This window comes from Elgaria multicarinata, chromosome 11 (genome assembly GCF_023053635.1).
Source record: "Elgaria multicarinata webbii isolate HBS135686 ecotype San Diego chromosome 11, rElgMul1.1.pri, whole genome shotgun sequence".
Lineage (NCBI taxonomy): Eukaryota > Metazoa > Chordata > Lepidosauria > Squamata > Anguidae > Elgaria > Elgaria multicarinata.
In genome coordinates, this window is record NC_086181.1 from 7,194,968 (window position 1) to 7,218,247 (window position 23,280).

The window sequence follows — 23,280 nt, forward strand, 5'->3', positions numbered from 1 at the left end:
GACTTCCCTTACCATTAGGCAACATGAAGCAAAAGAAAGAGCCTCTCAGCTCTTTCTTTTGGGTTCCCCAATCACCACTCCAAACTAGCCTGTTTCTTCAGGTGTACTGGAGGACACTATCCCATTGCCAGTGTTGAAGTGCGATTAAGCTGTCAATACAGCTGGCTTCTATACATGGCATTGGACGGGATGCCATCATGTCCCTTGCTTCAGGCACCAAAATACCTTGGGCCATCACTCGAGCTTTGTGTAGGTGTGTTTATGGGTTTTATTTGTTTCCTTAAAGGCTTGCATGCCATTCCATTGAAGAAATCTCACCCATCCTGCCTTGCCTCTCAAAATCCTGACAGCAACAGTAACATGTCAATAAATCTATGTCCCTAATTTTATGTCTAAGGCTGCCATTTTGGAAAACCTTCTCAGTTTGTTTTCTGCTACTGCCCTGTTGTTGCAACAGATAGGAAGATTTTCTCTCAAGATTTTGACACTGTTTTATAAAGTCTGCTCCTGCAATGTAAACCCTCTTGTCTGCCTTCCCAACCCTTTCCTGCCATGGGAACCTTAGGGGGAGGAAATGGTAGCAAATAAGTAGATATATAGAGAATAATAAATCCACAGAAGATATAGAGATTTATGGCTCCAATGTCAGTGAGGTAATGAATCCGCTCTGGGTTTCGGTCAGAACTCAAAAGGAGCTATCCAAGGTTCTGAACCTCTTGGGAGGGGTTCAGCACCTTGGACAGTTCTGGCTGGTCTTGACTGGAACCGAGAACAGATTCACTGCTCCACTGACATCCAATCCACCAGCCTCCACTGGGGGGTGTATAGAGTGAGAGTGGTTTCCATGGGATTAAAGAGCCCACTAAAAGATTTTTTCTTGTGGTGGCTGAGATTTATTTATGTACCTTATTCAAACCATTTATATCCCAGCTTGTAGTCAAAGCTCAAGGTAGTTTCTAGCAAATAAACGGCAAGAATATAAGAGCTCTGTTGGATCAAGCAAAAGGACTCTCTAGTCCATCATTATGTTTCCACAGCGGCCAACCAGATGCTTCTGGGAAGCCCACAATCAGGACATGAGGGCAACAGCATCCTCCCACTCACGTTCCCCAGCAAGCAGAGGGTTATGCCTCTGATACTGGAGCTAATGAATGTCATTATCGCACACTCGTTACTGCCCACTCATGTTTTTTGGCGGGTCCTTTTGATGATGCTGTCTACCTCCCGCGTGTCTCCTGTTCCTTCTGGTCTTCTTTCCGCCACATTTAAGACCCCGGTAAAACTAGGATTTTTGGGGAAGCAAAATGTGCCGCCATTTCCTGCTGTGTGCAGGAAAAGCAGTGCGATAAAAACACCCACTGAATGGGCCATGTGGTCATTGTTTACTTCCTCTTTCTTCCCCTGTTTGAAGAAAAAGAAAGTATTGTGAACCGCCCAGAGAACGCCGGCTATTGGGCGGTATAGAAATGTAATAAATAAAATAAAATAAATAAATAAATAAATTGTGGGACAGAAGTGGGGGGAAAGCAACAGTAAGAAAACATGGTTTCCCCCCATCTGATGACGCTCAACATATAGTTCTCCTGATTAGTATCTATTGACAGCCTTATCCTCCATGAATTTGATTTACCCAGTCAAGATGGTTTGGACTATACAAACGTGATTCCTGATCATTAGCTGTGCTGGATGAGGCTGATGAAATCCACAGCATCTGGAGGGCATCAGATTGTGGTAGGCTGATCTAATCCCCTTTTAAAACCATTCAAGTTGGTGGCCATTACTACGTCTCGTGGACGTGAATTTCATGGTTAAACTATGCACTGTGTGAAAAGGTACTTCCTTTTGTTTGTCCTGAACTGCCCATCATTTAGCTACATTGGATAGCTACATTTAGCCTGGTTTTAGGATTATGAAACAGAGAGAAGAACAATAAAAAGTACCAATTAAAAACACAGTTTAAACAGTAATTGCAAAAAAACAGTGCACTCTAGAGCAGCACTACTATTGGACCAGATGTTTGCCCAACAGCCATTGCCCTTCTGGGAGAGGTAGATTTTGCATCCTCTCTGGGAAGATGCAAGATCACATCACAGAGGAAAGAAATGGCTATTGCTGCTCTTCCCTTACTGCAGCAGAAGCATTTGGTGGGGAAATGAATGAGCCCTTCTGCTCATTCTGTTGAGTTGATCCATGAACTGATGCCCCAAAGTCCTGCCCTGATGGCACTACTGGGAATGACCATGTGTTTCTCAGCAAACCCCTCATTTTCTCTAGGACAGGCTCTTCATAGAGGAGGAATCGCATGGCTAGACAAGAGCTGGTTGCCTCTTTCCTAAAGCATGTTCCTACTACTAGCTTAGTAATTCCCAAGCAACTTGCTGCAAGAGAATGAACGGCTACTGTGCCAGAAGAAATATGAGGCTGCCTGCTGTAACACTGCATGATTTACTGCTCTGGACTTGATTCTTTCCCATCAGCCTCTGCTGCAGTTTGTTAATGCTACCCCATCTCTGTCTCAAATGTGATCAGTTCATCCATTCATTCCCAGTGCTGAGACTGGGACAGAATGACCTGACCACAGAGGAGACTCAGCCAGAACAGCAACTCATGCAGAAGACTTTTCTGAGGGCTAGTAATTCTGACTCTTTCACTTTCCAAAAGCAAACTGCTGGGATACAAGAGGGGAAGTGTATCTCTAATTATAATTCAGAGAGAGATTATGCCTTGGCTTTCAAAAAGTTTGGGAAATGCTACCTGACATTGCCTCTAAGAATGAGGTCCTTCAACCCCAGCATTAAGTCCGTATGGCTGTTTAAGCTGAGGCTTAGCTGGAGCTGACCAGACTGAAGTGGACATCAGTGGCTGGGCATTCTCTTCTGTGTTGCTAATCTGCACCCGAGCCAATTTGGCCAGGATTCTTGCCTCGCTCAGGCGTTTCTCTTTCTTTCAGGGGTGCTGTCTGGTGCAATGAGGGAGAGGGATCTCTTACCCAGTGTCTCTCCCCATGGATTGTTTTCCCTTTCCAATTAATTAAGGCTTAGCTCAGTAGTAGGCAGGAAGCCAACTTGGCAAGCATGCTGGGTTGCAGAGTTTGCAATAAACTCCATTAAATGAATGGTGTTTAGCCGTGGCCGGTGCCTGCCTGAGAGCTTGTGCCCTTCCTAGGGAAAATGCTGCATCTCTCCCAGTGCTGGTGAGATCTGTGGCAAAACAATTCCTTAGGGGAGTGATATGATGGCTCTGTCTCCAACATACCCATGCAAGGGGTCCAGAAAACACTGGCATACACTGCAGGGTATGTTCACGAGATTACACCCTTTTTATTAATCTACAATAAGTGTGCACATACACCCTCCCCCAGTTGCAAAACGTGTGATGTTGTTATCGTCTTTCATTTATTTATTTATTTATTTAAGGATTTTTATGCCGCCATTCAGCCAAAAAAGGCTTTCATGGCGGCTTACAAAAGTATTTCTTGACATTTCATTTCCATGGTGCCTCTCGACATTGTAAAGTGTTTTACATTTAGAGAGTGAGTTAGCAGAGAAACTAAAAGTTAATCCTTCATTCTCTGACACTCTGAACAAACTGTTGCAGAATGAATAGTAACTAGGGTCACCATGTGAAAAGCAGGACAGGGCTTTTAAATTGATGGCAGTCGGCTGAAATCACTGTAAATGTGCCTATTAAACCTGGGTCTTCAGTATCTCACACTACTGCTGAATTTGAAAATCTTTAAAGCCATAAAAATATAAGAGCCCTGCTGGGTGAGACCAAAGACAATCTACATTGGTGGCTGTCATCACATTATGTGGCAGCAAATTCCATAGTTCAACTATGCCTTGTTTGCTGACCCAACTCTCCCACCATTCAGCTTCACTGAATGACCCCAAAGTTCTAGATTTAAGAGAGAAGGGCTTTCTCCACTTTCTCTACACCATGCATACTTTAATACACCACTACTTGGGTGACCATATAAAAAGGAGGACAGCGCTCCTGTAGCTTTAACAGTTGTATAGAAAAGGGAATTTCAGCAGGTGTCATTTGTATGCATGCAGCACCTGGTGAAATTCTCTCTTCATCACAACAGTGAAAGCTGCAGGAGCCCTGCCCTCTGTTAAATCTGGTCACTCTAGTATAGCTCCTGCACCTTTAACTGTTGTGATGAAGAAGGAATTTCACCAGGTTCTCCATATATACAAAGGACACCTACTGAAATTCCCTTTTCTATGCAACTGTTAAAGATACAGGAGCCCTGTCCTCCTTTTCATAAGGTCACCCTACTTGTGAGTGCATTTGTCAAGAGCTGGATCAGGGGCGTAGTGTTTCACAATGTTTTCATCCTTTAGTCCACCCTGTAAGTTGCCTCTGTCCAATGCTCATTCTCTCTACCTCCACCACTTTCCTCTCCAGCCAAACATTTTTGCTGCTGCTGTTAAGTGTGAAGAGGGGCAGCTGCTAAAGTCCTGGACTTCTGGACATTTTGAAGGAGACCCAGACAGGGTCAAAGACAGACACGCTCTGTAGACAATTAGGGCGTAGCAGAGTGCGTGAGTTCAGCTGGGACCCTGTTTTGTGACTTACTTAGCACAATGATTAATGCAGCCAACCCTGAGGCATTCTGCTCTTAATATAGTGGCCAGTGTGCGTTTAACAGTTTATTTAGGGATGTCAGCCTCAGATTAGAACCCTGTTGCTCGGAAAGGCATAATACAAAGGTGGCTAATTAACTTCCTCTTGTTCTTCCTCCCACTCACCCACCCGCGCTCCGCCCAGTCAGACAGCTTTGATTGTCTGGGAGCCTGGTTCTGAGGACCCCGCTGTCTTTTGATGTCTGGCTGATGCAAGGGATTAACATGCTGGCCTCCTTTCTCTTCCCCACCACCAGTATACTGAAGTGGATCCAATAGGATTTTCATGCTCACAAGGGCTGTGATAAATTTGTCAGGAAGGCACAAGGAGTTCACACACCCTTTTTCCTCGTCTAGCGTGTGGCGCAGTGCAGAGGAGAAGAGGGAGGGATATAGATAAAAGCAGTTCATGTAGCTCCATCACACCAGGGTGTGTGTGTTTTAACACGCTCCCTAAATTCGCTTCTCTACCCATGTTTGCCTTCCTCAGTTACTTCCTCTTTCAAAAGAGGAAGTACAGAACGAGCACGAGGCCCATTGAGTTCGCTGTTCTAATGGCGCTGCTTCTCCTGCACACAGCAGGAGACAGCAGCAATTCTGAGTTTTTTTAAAAAAAACGGACTTAAAGAGGGTTTTTTTTGTCATGCAAGGAAAACCAGAAGGGGCAGAAGGTGTAGGGGAGGCAGACAATGACATGTGAGGGACCTGAGCAAACTCCATGAATGCCGAATAATAAGCATGCAATAAAACGCTCTTGAATGGAGCTTATGTACTAGCCAGCATGTGTACACCCACCCACACACCCAGAATCAACTGCTGTTCCATAAGTTGTAGATCATGGGGGCGTTAAACATGGGCACACACCTCAAGTGTCTCTGAATGGAACCTCTTTTTTCCTATTTTTCTTTTTTAAACCACCCCATAGCTTAATGGTAGAGCACACACTTTGTAACTTCAATCTCTGTCCCCTCCATTAAAAAGGTGGAGGGCAGAGAAACATACATGGGAGTGTAATGAGATGGATACAAAAGCCACAAGACAGAACTTCTCATTTGCCATGGGCGGTTAGGTTGTACAACAGAGAGGGCCTTTTTAGTTCTGGCCCCGCACCTCTGGAATAAGTTTCCATCAGGCGTTTGTCATGCCCCTTCTTCGCAGATTTTCACAAACGCTCTGAAAACCTACCTGGTTTTGCTGGCCTTTCCATAATCTGTGGACTGCAGGTTTTATAAATGTAACCTGTTTTTAAAGTGTTTTATAATATCTATTTGTATACTTTTATATGATTTTTAATCCTGTATGCCACCTTGAGAGGGGCTTACCCCTAAAGGTAGCCTAAAAACAATTTTAAATAAATAAATAAATAAAGACTGCCATCAAAAGCAGCAACCCTGTGTCTCTTCTTCCTCTTTCCCCTAATAATGTTTGGGGGGGGGGGAATCTGTGACATGACATCATCTCTGTCTGACCTTGCCTGCTCTTGTTCCACTCTGTTGGCTGCCACTTGTGGAGGGCAGGCAGGTTAGAGCATTTCCCCCCTTACATATTCCTGGAGGAGGAAAAGATGCAGGGTTGCTTCTTTTAGCACCGGCTTAAAGGAGCAACCTGGAGGAGAAGGCTCTCAATGGCTACTAGCCCTGATGGCTATGTACTACTTCCAGTAACAGAGACAGTAAGCTTGTTTACACCAGTTGCTGGGGAACACGGGTGGGAGCGTTCTGTTGCACCGTATCCTGCCTGTGGGTCCCTGGTTGAAAGCTGATTGGCCACTGTGTGAACAGAATACTGGATTAGATGGACTCTTGGTCTGATCCAGCATCAGGGCTCTTCTTATGTTCTTAGCCACACATCTTTATTTTCTTTATTTCTGATGTTTGGGCATAAGGGCCATTCCTTATGTAAACAAATGGAACCATCCAGGACAAAAGGGATGTAGTAGCTGGCTTCCAAAATTCAGAGAAGTACAAAAAAACTTTAGGAGGAAAAACCTCAGAGCCTCCAGCATTGTTAGAATCACTTATAGCAGCTGAACAGACACGTAGATCCATGACCCATATATATAGAAGCATTTAGTAGCAGTCAATAAATAGGACACCCACAGTTTAAGACAGGACTGGAATAGAGAATTGGAGTGTCCTGTCTTGCCTAATCAATGGACGGTTGTCCTAGCATCTGTATCTGAAGCTTCTATGGATCTCAGGCTACGTCTCATTCAGCAAATTATTTATTTATTTATTTTATTTATTACATTTTTATACCACCCAATAGCCGAAGCTCTCTGGGCGGTTCACAAAAATTAAAACCATAATAAAACAACCAACACGTTAAAAGCACAATTACAAAATACAGTATAAAAAGCACAACCAGGATAAAACCACACAGCAAAAATTGATATAAGATTAAAATACAGAATTAGAACAGTAAAATTTAAATTTGAGTTAAAATTAAGTGTTAAAATACTGAGAGAATAAAAAGGTCTTCAGCTGGCGACAAAAGGAGTACAGTGTAGGCGCCAGGCGGACCTCTCTGGGGAGCTCTTTCCACAGCCGGGGTGCCACAGTGGAGAAAGCCCTCCTCTTAGTAGCCACCTGCCTCACTTGCTTTGGCAGGGGCTCACGGAGAAGGGCCCCTGTAGATGATCTTAAGGTCTGGGCAGGTGCATATGGGAGGAGGCGTTCCTTCAAATAACCTGGCCCCAAACCATTTAGGGCTTTAGCTGTCAATACCAGCACTTTGAATTGGGCCCGGACCTGGACTGGCAGCCAATGAAGTTGTAAAAGGACTGGCGTAATGTGATCTCGCTGGCCAGTCCCTGTTAGTAAATGGGCTGCCCTGTTTTGTACCAGCTGAAGTTTCCGGACCATTTTCAAAGGCAGCCCCACGTATAACGCAGTAATCCAAATGAGATGTTATCAGAGCATGGATAACTGTAGCTAGGCTATCTCTGTCCAGATAAGGACATAGTTGGTATATCAACCTAAGCTGATAAAAGGTATATCAACCTAAGCTGATAAAAATGTTTCAGGTTTATTGGACGCCACAACGTCTTTTTAATAAGGGTTTGTCTAACTTGCACAATTGTTGGAGATGTATTGCACCTAATACTTCCCTTATTCATATTTTGGCAATGCTCAATAGTCACCTCATTTTGGGGAGAGGTTATTATAAGGATAAACTTTGTTCTAAACCAATCTATAATTTGGAACGATGTGTATATCCTCCTAAATTACCTACCAGCTTTTTGGAAGTTAACACACGGTCAGCACAAATGGATCTTCAGAGCCAAGATGACAGCTAAAAGATGATAGCCGGGGCGTCTGGGATGGGGTAAATAGGGAATGTTGTTATGAGATAATTAATGATAAGTAATTAAATACAGAGATCGTGCCGTCGGGGCGGGGCCCCGCCTCCCCCCTCTCCCCTAAGTTAGATGGCCGGAGTAATAGACTCACGGGGATATGGGGAGGGGGAAAGTAGTGGGGGGGGGAGAGGGGTTGGGGGGGATTATTAGGGGGGGAGGGAGGGGGATGAAGGGGGGTTCAGGGTTTACTGTTATATTTGTTGCTGTTTATGTTTATGAGTTGCAGAGCACATGGGATCAGAAGGAAAATCAAAAGGGAGATTATGAATAAGAATATTAAAGTATCAACTCTCAATGTTAAAGGTCTGGGGGCAGTCGTGAAAAGGAGGAGAATAGAACAAATGTTAAATAAAGAAAGATCGGATATTATTATGTTGCAAGAAACACACCAAAAATTTGATGGCGTAAATGAAATCCGGACAAGGTGGTCTGTTTATTATGAAAAGTCATTAGGGACGTCAAAAAAAAATGGAGTAGCAATTTTGATTTCAAAGAAAAGTGGATTCATATTGAAAACTGTAAGAAAGGATGATAATGGTAGATATCTTATGATAAAGGGGCAAATAGAAAGTGAGCAATATACATTAGTAAATGTTTATGCCCCTAATGAGAGACATAGAGATTTTTTTATGAATTTATTTAATGAAATAGAGGAGTTCAGGGAAGGATTTCTAATCTTGGCTGGGGATTTTAATATGGTAATGGATAATAGAGTGGATAGATCAAACCCCACAAATGTGGAAAAAAGAAATAATATTACTATATTGAATAAACTAGTTAAAGAAAAAGACTATGTAGATTGTTGGCGTTTACTGAATGGCTTGAATCCGGGATTCTCTTATTACTCCCCAGTTCATCAGACATATTCTAGAATAGATTATATAATGGTTTCAAAAGAGTTTGTAAGTAAGGTTTGTAAAATGGAAATGGGGGTAATAAAGGTAACGGACCATGCTTTGTTAAGTTTAGAATTTACAGTCAAAAAGAATTATAAGGAAGCGTTTAGGTGGAAACTAAACACAAAACTGTTAAAGTATAATAAGGTGGTAGAAAAAATGCAGAGAGAATTGATTGAGGCTTGGGAAATTAATGAGAAGGGAGGAACGTCAAGGGCAGTAGTTTGGGATACCATGAAGGCAGTATCGAGAGGGATATGTATTAGAGAAATGTGTAATTTAAGAAGGCAACAAGCAGCAGAGCAGGAACAATTGGAGGAAGAGATTAAGAAAATGGAGAAAGATTATTGGCAACATAAAAATAAATATAATTTAATAGAAATACAGGCAAAGAAAAAACAATTAGAAAATTTAAATTTAGAGGAGGTTCAAAAGAATTTAATATATATGAAAAGGGAGTATTTTGAAAACAGTAATAGGAATTCTAAAGTGCTTGCCAGGCTCACACAAAAGGAAAAAGCCAAGAACGGGATAGGGATTTTGAAGGATAAACAAGGGAAATATTGTCATACAATGAAAGATAAAGTAAAGATTTTTCAGGAGTTTTATCAGGAATTGTATAAGGGAAAGGATACTCAAAAACAAAAGTTGGAAGCTTATATAGAAAAATATATAAAGAAGAGAATAAAAATAGAGCATAAAGAGTTAATGGAGAAGGTAATAACTCAAGGAGAAGTAGAAGAAGTAATTGAGAATTTGAAGCCGGGTAAATCACCGGGGGTAGATGGTTTAGGACCAGAATATTATAAGGTTTTTAAAGGAATTTTAATACCAAAATTAATAAATTTGTATAATTCCATATTGGAAGGGGATAGAACGCCAGAATCATGGGAACATTCATTAATAATTTTAATACCAAAACCAGATAAAGATTTGACTGTCCCTGATTCATATAGACCTATTTCATTAATAAACCAGGATGCTAAGCTTTTTTCAACTATTTTAGCAAGGCGGTTGAATAAATTTATAGAGGAATATATAGGGGAGGACCAATGTGGATTTGTGGCAGGTAGACAGATGTCTAATTTAGTGGGAAGAGTACTAAATGCAATACAGGTGATAAATAAGTCTAGGGTTAAAGCGGGAATTCTGGCATTGGATATTTTTAAGGCTTTTGACTGTGTGAGCTGGCAAGCTTTAAAGATGGTTTTAAATAAAATGGGATTTGGAAATAAATTTAAAGCGATAATAGAACAGTTATACTCTCAAAATACAGCCGTAGTGGTAGTAAATGATGGTGTGACAGATAAGATACGACTAGCCAGAGGGACAAGGCAAGGCTGTCCGCTCTCACCAGTCCTATTTGTAATAGTAATGGAATTATTGGCGAATGCAATACGAGAAGATGAGGAGATTGAAGGGATAGGTAGTATGAAAGAAATTAAACTGAATATGTTTGCAGACGACACGTTGTTGACGATAAAGAATCCAATAGAGAAGATGGGGAGAATTAAACAACTATTGAGAGAATTTGAGGATATTACGGGGTTAAAAATAAATTGGTCTAAATCAGAATTGATGTTGTTCAACTATACTAAAAAGGAAGAGAAGGATTGGGAAGGAAGGGGAAGAGAGATTAGAGTTAAGAATCAGATTAGATATTTGGGAATAAAAATTACGCAGAAGTTAGAGAGTTTAGAGAAAGAAAATTTAAGTGTGCTAAAAAAAGAGATTTTAGCAAAATTGGAAAAATATAAAAGGTTAAATTTATCTTGGTTTGGAAGAATAGCATTAATAAAAATGAAGATTTTAGCAAAGATTAATTTTGTGTTCAGGATGCTACCAATAAAAATCTCAGAATTAGAGTTAAAAAGTTGGCAAAGGATTATAAATAATTATTGTAATGGTGATAAGAAAGCGAGGGTAAACAAAAGTAAATGGTATTTGAGCCAAAAAAAGGGAGGATTGGGTCTCCCGAATCTTAAATTATATTATGTAGCTAATAGATTAAGATATATAGTGGAGGCAATTATAGGATTAGGGGAATTAGATTGGATGGAAGAAGAAAATATGAGTAATATAGAGACTAAATTAGAAAATGTTTTCTTTATGGAAGGGAAAAAAAATGGGTGGAAAGTATAAATAATCCGCTTTTGAGGTCTCACTGGGAAATTTGGAGTAAATATAAAGGGGTGCTGCTTCCAAGCAGCTCTCCTTTGTCACCGGTAATATTGTTGAAGAATTTCCCGGAGGAACTAAAGAGTAGATTAAGTAAAGTTTTAATAGAAAAAAAATAAAATGAAATTAAGGGATTGGTTAAGGGGAATGAGTACAAGAGAGGATATGGAAGAGGTTCTGAAGGATAAAAAGTTAACTTGGTTAAATTATAGGCAATTAGAACAATGGACTAAAAAGTGGGTTAGAGATAATGGAGAGTGTAGAGAATTAACAAAGTTTGAAGAATTAATAGTTAAGAAAGATAAGGAAAGGGAGAAAAGAACAGTCTTAAAAGGGTTGATGAGTGAAATATATAGAATATTGGTGGAGGAAGGGACGGTGGATAAATCGGGTAAAATGGTTTGGGAGACAGATTTGAAGGTACAAATAGGACAACAGGGTTGGGAGGGATTATGGAAACAAAGAGCGTTGAGAAATATGTCAGTAAGAATAAAAGAGAATTATTATAAAATTGTATGGAGGTGGTACCTAACTCCGGTTAGATTGAATAAGATAAACAATCAGCAATCAGAAAATTGTTGGAGAGGTTGTGGAGTTAAAGGAACGTATTTGCATATGTGGTGGGAATGTAACTATGTTCAGAAATTGTGGAAGATGGTGTTTTTGGAGATTGAAGAAATTGTGGAAATGAAGATAGAAAGAACACCAAAAGTTGCATTGCTATCACTATTTGAAGAAGATTTTAAATGTAAAAAGGAAATTAAGGAACTGATAACGAATTTGTTGATTGCAGCAAGATTAATTGTAGCTAGGAACTGGAAGATTCAAGGGGAATATTCTATTGAAGAATGGTATAAAGAAGTATGGGATATAGCTATTAATGATAAATTAACAAGTAATATCAAATGGAGAAGAGGTATAGCTAAATCAAATGATTTTGAAGGAATTTGGAAACAGTTCCTAGTGTTTGTGTTTTCTAAGGGAAGTGGGAAACCACCAGCAGAAGAAAGTATGAGATTCTGGAATCAGGAATGAGATCCCGGGTGGGGGGGTGCACTTGTAGGTTTTATTTGATTATGTTATTAAGATAAGATATTTTGTATTCAAAATTGAACATTATGCAGTATGTTGTTGTTGTTGTTGTTTTTATGTGAATGTAATGTGTATGTTTAAGTATTGTAGAAAAAAAAAAGATGACAGCTAAAAGACTTATATTATCAAGTTGGAAGGATAAATGCTCACCTTCAATAATGCAATGGACTGAGGACTTAATAGCGCTATCTACATTTGAATGGGTGTTATATAGGCGCAACATGCAAATGGATAAATATATGGATATTTGGTCTGCTTTTCTTGAAACCTATGTACAATTCTCCCCCCCCCTTTTTTTAAAGAATGGTACACTTGATGGGGGGGGGATGACAAAATTCCTATGTATGTAATTTTTTTCTTTCTCTTTCCATGACTCTTTTTTGTTGCTGTTCTGTTTTGCTATTATTCACAATAAAAAAAGGGAGGGGAGACCCCTCCCCTGGCAGAAAGAGAAAAGGTCTGACTCACCTCATTTGGCTTTGGCCCTGCCTACCGCTGTCATTTGGCTCCCAACAGATTACCAGCAAGGAAATCTAGCCCTTGACAGAAAAAAGACTGCACACAACTGGCTCTGTTTAATATATCACACAGGTATTTACCTGGTTCTGATAAACATCTGTCTGATATATTAGACATGATCATTGTTTTTTTTAAAAAACAAACAAACCACAGTATAGAAAATGTTTTGAGGAAAATCTGATCAAATGATCATGTAACTTTGCTGTTGAATTGTTATCAGATCTTTCTCCTGAGACATATTTAAAAAGAGCTAGTTAAGGCCTGTTACTTCAGTTGTACAATAGAAATCTGTTGGTTATAGGTGGGGCTTCCCTGATCCCAATCTCCACCTCCTCTTCCTCTTCTTAAATCAAGCTATTTATGACTTTTCCAAATCATTTTGGTGCTGAAAGGAAGAAAGAACCAAAAGCAGATACAGCATTAATTTCATAATCTTGAGGGAGTGGTATGCAGGTTTTAATGTTAACGGAAGAGTTTTAGGAGCGCGTGCTTAGGGAAGTGTTATGAAGGTCTGGCACGGATTTCTTTTTGTGTACTTATTCGTTGTTGATTTAGGGCTAAACTAGATGTGTTGTGGGAGACACATGAACTAGTTCCCGTGCTTTTTTCTTTTCTTACTTTCATGCAGTTGCTGTGAATTTGATTGCACAGTGGTGGATAGGAGGTTTCCTTCTTCTTCTTCTTCTTCTTCTTCTTCTTCTTCTTCTTCTTCTTCTTCTTCTTCCTGTTAACCTGTTTTCTGTTTTCCTTGAGCAAAATTATTCTCTCAAATAATCTTCCCAATCTGCTTTTCACTCAACAGGGAGCATAAAGGGGAGAGGGCCTAACCACTTTCCCCACAGACCATTTTCCTAAGCAAAAATAATCTTCCTTCAGCTACTTTTCTCCCCACAAAGGAAAGGTAGTCTCCCCACCTCCTCCCACTACTTTGATCAAATTTGGAACCTCTTACACCTGCATTAAAGTGTAAAAGATAACCTACTACTGGGAGACGCTCTGTGTTTCAGGTATCACATCTAATATGTCTCTTATTAGGAACTGCAGTATGTGTCCATTTTGGCTACATGTTTCCTAGATGGTGTTTGTATACGTGTGTGTATAGACACACACACACACACACACACTACATATATATCAACAGGTTTGAGGGAACCCCAAACTTTATAGAAGTACACACAAAAAATTAGACATCCGCCCAGGGCTGAATGGGGGAGGTGTAAAGGAATGGAGTTAACTGGGAGAGGACTTGGCTAGCTGGCAACACTAGCTAGCCAACAAGTGGGACCTACAATAACATTTTATTGTAGGTCCCACTTGTTCAAAATAATAATACCAATTTATTTTTAAATGGCAGAGCTGGCTTTATGAAATGGAAGGTTTAAGCCACAAACACAAATGCATTAGACATGTGATTTGGGTGCGCCCTGGGTGTGGTGTCTCTTTTCTCACTCCCTGGCAGACACTCTTAAGGAAGGATCTGTCCTTTTTCCACATCATTTAGAAACAGTTGTCATCATCCCATCATGCCAGTTAAGTACCTTTGAACTGAACGGGGTAGATGTGGTGTTGTAACGAAATGTTGTGTGCATATGGAAGTTTGTTGAAAGTATGCAAGGCTATCCGGGGATAAAATGATGAACTCAAATCCAAGAAAAGTGCATTTGAAATCTGCATTCCACTTCTGATGCTACGTTGCTCTTCTTGCATGTAGGGCAGCTGACAGAAGATTGATGAAATCATGCATCTATGTAATATCAGAAATGTCATGCACAAGTTTAGAAAAAAGACTAAGGGTGCAATCCTATGCATATTTGGATAGAAAAAACTCCTACAATTCCAGAATGCCCCAGCCAGCATGGGGAATTGTAGGACTTCTTTTCTGTCTAAACATGCATAAGATTGCATCCTAAGTGCAGTGGCAAAGGGGAGTGAGGTAGGTTTCCAAAATTATGACTGGCATAATTTTTGCTCCATGTTCCTGATCCAAATCAGCCCACTCCACAGTTGCTTTTAAAAAAATAAAAAATAAAAAATGCAGTTACTATTTTGTTATTATTGTCATGTGTGTTTTGGATAAATTCATGTGTGTTTTGGTCATGTGTGTTCTGGATAAATTCATAAAGACAGGTCTGTCACACGTGCCCTTGCAAACACTGGTTGGGGATTTCACAAGGGTAAAAAACTGCTGGAGATCATGAGGGAGTTCCAGGGGGGAAGGGACTGGCAAGGGAGTCACGCACTCCCTCCCCACTTCTTTTCTGATGCTCTTTGCCCTCCTCCCAAGAACCCTTTTTGGCGTCCTGTCCATGGGCTTGCAATTGTGTAACGGAGGAAAGTGGGGCTTGCTCTGCTCCAAGTTTATATGTTATAAAGGGGTCCCTTACTGCTCTTGCTACATTTGGTTGAATATCTTACAGTCATCAGTTTCGTCTGGATGCTTATTGAGATATATGGACTGCTTATATTAATGTAAATATTTGAAATACACCTGTTGAATCCTCCCCCCTTTTCTTCTCCTTCTTTTTAAAAAAATAGCTATTATGTATGGCTGTGGGGGTTTTGCCATGTTAATTTTTTCTGTTGCTGATTTTATTATTTATTATTTGTTATAATTGCAAATTAGATTTTTTTTTTAACAGAAAACACCGGGCCAGCCTTCCCCAAGCTCTAGATGTGTTGGCCAAGTTGGCTGTGGGGGATGGGAGTTGTAGTCCCACACATCTGGTGTCTACCAGGTTGGATAAGGCTGCATTAGGCTCTCCCTGTGATTGGGAACTCTGTGTGAATACAAGTCCAGAGATCAGACAAGTCCAGAATGCACAGCCAATTTGTGACATGTCAGTAGGCAGTTGTGCATTGCCTAGGCACAATGGATCCCATGAGCTCTATTGCAGGTTGCTGCACTGATTGCAACTTCAGCTGTTGTCCAGCATTTATGTATTTATTTAATCATTAGATTTATAAGCCATACTCTTAACCCATATGCTCCCAGGATGTTCAAAAATAATAAAAAAAACATACAGATGATGCCCCCCCCCGTGTCATATACAGAAGCTAACAGGACTGGGAGGTGAATCTTACTTTAACACTAGTGGCGGAAGCAGCAGGCTAGTTTAGGGGGTGTAGGCCATGTGGTATCCACAGCTCTGTTTTTCCAAGAGAGGGGAACTGCCAGGGGCTACTGCTGCTGTCTTCTAGCATATGCTGTCTAAGACAATTGCCTCACTCTGTCTAATGATAGGGCTGGACATAACAGAAAAGGGGCATGTTTTGGTCGATACCAACTTCACCTCAGCAGGTATGGCACTCAGAAGGGCGCATAATCCACATGCCTTCTGGAGGAGGATTGGTGTGGGTACTGTGGTTTTAGAGTACAGTGTAATTTATAATCCTATTGAGATTTGGCATAAAAAATTGACTAGTATTATCATCGATACACTAAAATGTAACCAATGAAAAGGCAACAGGTGTGATCAAGGAGAAGATGTAAAGAAGAAAGCCAGTTGGGTTTAGGGTTGTGATTGGAATTCTAGTTATTTGTTTATTTGATTGGGATTAAATTTTAAAGGTAAGATATGTTGTGGCTCATCCCTCCCTTTGCCCCATAAGTTTCGTTTCCTCATGTGAAATACGCAGGAATTGTATGGTTTCTTCAGTGGCATTACATATCTGCACATACTCAGAGACACTTTTTTTTGGTAACCTTTCATGTTCCAGATCTGAGCCAGAATATTAGCAATAGGGTCTGGGTCCTCAGTGCACCCTGACTCAAATTAGGTCCTAGTTTTGATGGTGTGGGGGAGAGATGATAGAGAGGTGGTAAGGGTTTATATTTCGTTTCGCTGTAGTCGTTGTGAAAGTTGGCAGCTCTGTCTGCCCCAAAAACATTTTCTGTCCCCGCTGCAAGAATGCAGGAGGTGGGGCCTTGAAAACCAGTTTGATCTGGGCTTGTTGTTGATTTGGGTTCCTGGTGGCCATGTGCAAAGACTCTTCACATGTCTGCCTGCATGCCTCATCCCGTTACAACACTCAACGAAACGGTGATCCAAATTCCTTGTCATTGGTGTTGCCTTGCGCTCTCTGGGCGGGACAGACGTATCATCCATCTCTCTCTCTCTCTCTGTCTGTCCGTCTGTCTCCCCTTTACCCTCCTTTCCTACCTTCTTTTAGACCTGCTCCTAGATGACATTGTCCTCACCCACTCGTTGTTCCTGCCCACGGAGCAGTTCCTGCATCAGCTGCATCAGCAATATCCTTCTCATATATGATGCTGGGGAAAGTCTCTCTAAGGATGGTGGCATTGAGGGAGGTGGGTGGGAAAGGTATGTCATTCTGGCACATTTAACTGCAGGAGAAACTCTGTCCCTCGCATGCATTCATATTCCACATTCATCTTGCATAGAGCTCTGTGGATTTTGTCATTCCACACACATACCCTGTGCTAATGCAAGGTTTGTTTTTGGACAGTCAAATTTAGCCACCTGAGAATTCCAGCTTGAATTCTTCCTCTTTTTAAAGCAAGTTTCTAGCCCTGATGGCTTGAACATATGTGAGCATTGATAAGTGCAACCTCAGAAGCCAAAGGCTTCCAGTACTTAGAGTTATTAGATTTCATTACTCCTTGACCTTCTCTGGGGATAGAAGAAGCAGAATATATTATGTTAAACAAGTAAACAGAAGGAAGAGTAGTACTTGTGGCTCGTACAGGGTGGATTCACCCTTGCAAATCTTGATTTAATTCTGGCACCTTCTAGCTGGGTGTCTTCATGGCGCCGGGTTGGCACCACATCCTTTGAAACCCTGCACTTTCCCTCCCCTGGGGTAGTGTTGGGTAATCCCAACGCCGAGGGGGAGCGTGGGGTTTCTGGGCAGCCATCCAGGGACTGGAGCTGCCCCCGCCCTCTTCCTGGTGGAAGGCAACCAATCGCAGGTCACTTTCCACCAGGCACCACCCGGCCCTGCCTCTGCTATGATTCTGGAGCGAGGTGTAGGGGCTATCTTAATGTTGTCTTGCTTCACTCTGGAGAAAAAAGTCAAAGCTTTCACCGCAGCTTCGCAGAAAGCCCAGGGGTGGCTGCACGATTGCAGATGCATCTTATAATCAACGCTTTCTGAGCGTTTAGACAGTCCCTAGGCCTTGATCCTAGACAAAACCGTATCCAACCCACCTTTTTTCCTCTTCCAGCTTCCAGCGGGAGGATCTGATTCATTGGCAAGAGAGAGAACCACTAGCCTAGTTCTCATGCAAGATGGGTAGAGCCCTTTATGGAAGACCCCAGAACCCAATGGTAGAGCCTGTACTCTGCATGTATGAGGCCCCAGGTTCCATCCCTGGCATCTCCAGTTAAAAAGTTCTTGAGCAGCCTGGACTTTGGGAAGCTGCCAGACAGAACAGGCATTACTTGAGCTAGATGGACCAATAACATGAATTGGTTTACGGCAACTAATTGTTAATTAGTACACCTAGTTTGCATTCTCCAAATGTAATCTGCTCCTAGCTGCTGCTGCTGCAGCAACCCCCCTCCCTTAGTCAAAGGATTGTTAAAAATGTGTGAAGGCGATGGTGGTGTTCCCACATCCCTACATTCTATTGCATAGGTAGTTTGTCCTGTTTTCCAGTCCTGGATGTCACTACAAACCCTCTTCAAAGCCAAGACTAGTTCAAGTATATAGAGGAGTAACAGAATTACCACAGTTCAACAGGCTACCTATTGCCTGACTGATTTGGCTTGCTCTGTGGTATCATATCAGCTACTGTTATGTAAATGTCACCTCCTGAATTTTGGACATTAGTTTCTTTTGGCTGCTTGTGGTTCTGTAAGTTTCCAGAGATGATGAAAACACACACACACACACACACACTTACTAAGAAGTCAGCTCTACTTACTGCATTTTCTTAGGGCTGGATTGCAGTTGACATCTTGTCTACTCATATGAACAGATGTAGCTGCCCTAGTTCCCCCCCCCCCCACTCTCATCTCTACACCTACAACATCTAGAAACTTTCTTTCCCAGTTGTGGAAACAGCTGGATTAAGTAAACTGGGATTCTCAGGACACACCGCCTGTCATTGTTTTAACTGACATTTTTATCCCCAACAAGCTCACGATCCATACCTCCCATTTTATGCTCACAACAACCCTGTGAGGTAGGTTAGGCTCCAAGAAGGTTACTAGCCCATGTTCTGCCCGTTAACTGGATGACTGTGTGGGTATTTGAACCCAGGTCTTTTGGTCCATTTTTAACACTTGAACCACGCTAACATAATCTGGAATCCTCAGTATACTGGATTCTGTACCAGATACTAAAACCAATGGTTGGTTGGTTGGTGGATTCATAAAATATGACCAGATCAAGAGATTGGGATTGTTGGTCCACTGGTGCCCTTTTCAGTTCTATCATTCAGCAATCTGCATGTGCCTTGTTGCTCGCTGGGCCCAGATTCAATCCACTTGCCACTTGGGATGCCTGTCTCTCTTCCAATCACTGCCTTCTGAAGCCTGACCCTGTGATTTGCCCTTGACCTCCCTGTGGCCACCTTCATGACGGCATCAACAATCCCATCACCGTCATGTTGGAAGGAAGGTGAGGCCATGCACCGGAAGCGAGCGGTTCTGGTTATTTTGCTGCATTTTCTTGAGACGTACAAGGGGATCTTGCAGGAGGAGGAGAAAGCAGGCAAAGTCATCAAGGTATGCCATGGCTATTGTAATCTTACTCTCATGAGACCTAGAAACTTACTTGTTCTTAAGAAATAAATACTGCCAGATTGCAAGGGATTATTCCAGCTACAGTTTTCCTAAAAGGCTTTGTCCAGCTGCCTAAGGTGTCAAGTCTTCATACCAGGATAGGTACAAGTGGGTATACCTGTCCTGCCCGGCATCAGGCATGATGACCCAAGCTATCTTCTCTTTTCTCCTAGGATCTGTATCTGCTGATCATGAAGGACTCATCCCTCTACCACAAACTGGAAGATGAAATTCTGAAGCTACATCAACTTGTAGAGACAGTTGAGCTCAAGTAAGTAAAGAGTGGGAATGGACTGTAGAATTTCAGCTGCCCCAGCAAACCCTCTAGTATTGCTTTAGCTAGATTCTTTATGTTGAAATACTTTGATTGCATCCACAAAGTAACTTACATAAGATCTGATTTATTTATTTTTACAAGGAAATCTGAATAAAACATTGACATTTCCAACTGAGAATCAATATGTCCACTGGATTAATTGTTTTGTTGTGCTGAGTTCACACCATGGGTTAGCGTGTTGTCTAAACACAGTGCGTTTTCATGTTGTCTGAATGTGGCATGTTTTCCACAGGGTGCCTTGTTAACCGTGCAGTGTGGTTTATTATTTTTCTTGAACAAGCCACTTTGAGAACCACACTGCATAGTTAACAAACAACCCTGTGGAGAATGTATTGTGTTCAGACAACATGATAACCCACCCTGCAGAAAAAGTGCTGCATACCAACAACACAATAACCCACCCTATGGAAAAAGCTCTGTGTTCAGATAATGTGATAAACTACAGTTCAACAACAACCTACGCGGGGTGGGTTAGTGTGTTGTCTGAACCCAGCCAATGTGATGCGAGGTTTCATGAATCTCCTTGCCCCTCTTCTGCCTTCTAAATCTTACCTTCTGGCTACAGGGTGACTGAAGAAAGCCATCCCCCCAGCAAACAAGTAAAACCCCTATTCAGGCATTTTCGGCGCATAGATTCCTGTCTCCAGACGCGGGTTGCTTTCCGTGGGTCAGATGAAAGTGAGTATTAAGGAAATGGTGTGGTGGTGATGGCAGTGTTCTCACTTGGATTGTCTTGAATGGTCTGATAAGTTGAAGTGGGTTTTTTAAATAAAATGTCACCCACAACAGCTTATCTTTAAATAAATGAAAGCATATGAATGTATGAAGCTGCCTTACATTGTATTGCAGAGATTGGATCTGGGACTTTTTGCATGTAACCTTCAGCCTTTTGACTCTGTCTCTTTCTAGTCTTCTGCCGTGTCTACATGCCCGACCACTCCTATGTCACCATCCGCAGCCGCCTCTCAGCCTCTGTGCAGGACATCCTTGCCTCCGTGACAGAGAAGCTCCAGTATTCTGACGAACAGCCCACGCGGGAGGAGGCGCTCATCCTGGTGGCGGTAGCATCTTCCGGAGGTATCTGTCCCCCAGGAGCTGTGATGGGGACAGAGCAACAGTGGCAACTGCCTGTGGTCTATCCCTCATTCTCCTTTTTGCATCCCTGAGGCTCAGAAACCTTCAAACTAAAGAAAACAAAACATCAGAGAGGGGGAAAGTGCCTTGATTTTCTCCCAGGATATTAAACGTTGTTAAAAGGAGAGAAAAGAACAGCTAATTAGTATGATCATAACAGTTGTGCTTGGGTTGCCAACTTTTTCATTGTCCCCAGCTCCTCTACCTTTAGCAGCAGCCTGGCATGCCACAATATTGCAGGTACAGCTTTTCCTGGCCTTGAGATAAAATGAGGAAGAAAGCCTCACTGGCTAAATTGTCATGTGTCAGGTGGCTGTTAAAGGCACAGGAGTGAAACCAGGGGAAAAGGTGGTCTCCCTCCCTAATTCTGACAAGCCTGTGCTAAGTGCAGGACAAAAAGGGGTCTGGATAAATTAAGAGTGCAGCAATTAATTGAAGCTGTTTAGCATGTGGGGCACTCACTAAACCTGAATTACTGGAGCTTTCAATAATAGAAGTTTAAATAAAGAGGGACTTCTGTTGTTTATTGAGCTGGTGTCTGTATTGTGGTGGTGGTTGGAGAGCTGCTAATTATAAGGCTAGAAAGGCTCAAAAGTTAAACTCCAAAGCTAAAGGCTTAACCATCCAACCATCATACTTCAAACAGATCAACTCTAATTGTCCAAGATGCTTTGATAACGTGAGCTATTTTTCTGATATTTGTTCCTATGCCATCCAGACCACATTGTGCAGTGAGCAGGTTTACTGCTCCAGATGTCTCAAACAAGTGAGCCAAGCTACATACTGCAGCAGAAAGTGTGTGGTGTGTGTGTGTATGTGTGCTTGAGTCACTACCCACTTTGAATTGGAGGGGGAAATCCTTCCAAAAGCCATCTCCCAAATTTCCCCAGTGAAAATGCCATGAAATAGGACTGTTATGAGAAATATTCCTGTGCCATACCAAATCTCTCTTTTGTCCCTAACCCCAGAGAAATCTGTGCTACAGCCCAATGAAGAGTGTGTTTTCACTACCTTGGGGATAAACAGCCATCTCTTTGCCTGCACTAAGGATACTTTTCCATCACTGGTGAGTGAGTTCCCCTTCCTCTGTCCTCCTCTGTGCTATTCTTGGGGGCTGGCAGTGAGAAGGCCTGGCCTTTTGCAATGTGGGTGCTATAGTCAGTTTGTTCGTGTAAGCTACTATGTTCACTGTTATGTGAACAGTGATTGCAGAGTTGGAATCACCAGAAAGAACTCTCTTCTCTATAAATGTCTTCCAACTTTGCTTGTTCATTCTGGGATCCATCACACCAGCAATTTAGTGCACTCTTGCCATGCCTGGTGTGTGGATTTGCAACATGGTACTCACATGACACCGTGCCTCTCCTGCTGACACCCTGTCTCTTCCTCTGCCTTTTCCATCTTTTCCTAGAACGCTTAAAGTCTGGATTATTTTCCCTAAGCGCGTTTAATGCACGCTTAAGCCTCCATGTAGTACACTCTCATGTTTTCCTTTGTTGGAGGCGTGTGCTGTGACAGGAGTCTTGCTGTTGGCTTCAATGGATTGCATCAGGTCCTGGCAGGGAAAAGCGATCTCTCCTAGTAGCTGGCTCCAAGCCTCAATATAAAACCCAAACCTTGCATCCCAGGCTCGAAAGCGTTTTTTAAAATCGTACAGTCCCAAATCTCTGCAGAGACAGGATTCTACTCCCTTGATGCCTCCAAAGAGCCAGACTAAAGGGTTGTTCCATTTTTGCTGGGCAGAAAGACGGTCTGGTTGAAGTTCTCATCTGACAGGACCTGCTTTTACATGTCTTGTTAAAGTGGGGGAGGAGCAACCAATGAACTGGAGGGAGAAAGAGAAGGGGGAGTGAAAGAGCAGAGTATTCAGGTGAAAGGGACTTGAAGGTTGATGCACGTATGCATCAGAGGTAAAAATGGGGGGAAAAGCGGAGGCGAAGCGGGGGGGGGGGAATTTCCTGTGATGGAGCACTCTAACAAAAACTGAAATTTCTCCCCCCCCCCCAAATTTGACCTTCTCTCCAGGTCCCTCTACCAGATGAAATCCAAGTGTCCCCAGGTGATACAGAGATCCACCGGGTCGAAGCTGAGGACGTGGCCAATCACCTCACAGCCTTCCACTGGGAATTGTTTCGCTGCGTCCATGAGGTGAGAGAGCCCTAATGCGTCCTATAGCTGATGAGGGATTGGGTTGGCGAGCTGAACACACTGCAATTTAGGGAAGAACTGCAAAACCTTTAGGAGGTTCGCTTGGCACCTACATTATATTCTTTTAAACGCCAGGTGAAGACCTTTTTATTTTCTCAGTATTTTAACTGTCTATAAATCAATTTTAACTTGGTGTTTTAAATTTGTATTTTAAATTTGTATTTTTGCATTGCTG

General features: G+C 42.1%; 1 protein-coding gene across 1 annotated transcript in view; it reads left to right on the forward strand.

The window, feature by feature from the left end:
* The window catches only part of RAPGEFL1 (Rap guanine nucleotide exchange factor like 1), a 74,347-nt gene that overhangs the window by 16,906 nt on the left and 34,161 nt on the right, over positions 1-23,280 (forward strand). The window contains exons 2-8 of the mRNA XM_063137742.1: positions 16,848-16,926; positions 19,216-19,369; positions 19,600-19,697; positions 20,329-20,441; positions 20,673-20,840; positions 21,866-21,963; positions 22,923-23,045. Coding sequence (XP_062993812.1) covers positions 16,848-16,926; positions 19,216-19,369; positions 19,600-19,697; positions 20,329-20,441; positions 20,673-20,840; positions 21,866-21,963; positions 22,923-23,045 — 833 coding nt within the window. The remainder of the gene's footprint in view (positions 1-16,847; positions 16,927-19,215; positions 19,370-19,599; positions 19,698-20,328; positions 20,442-20,672; positions 20,841-21,865; positions 21,964-22,922; positions 23,046-23,280) is intronic.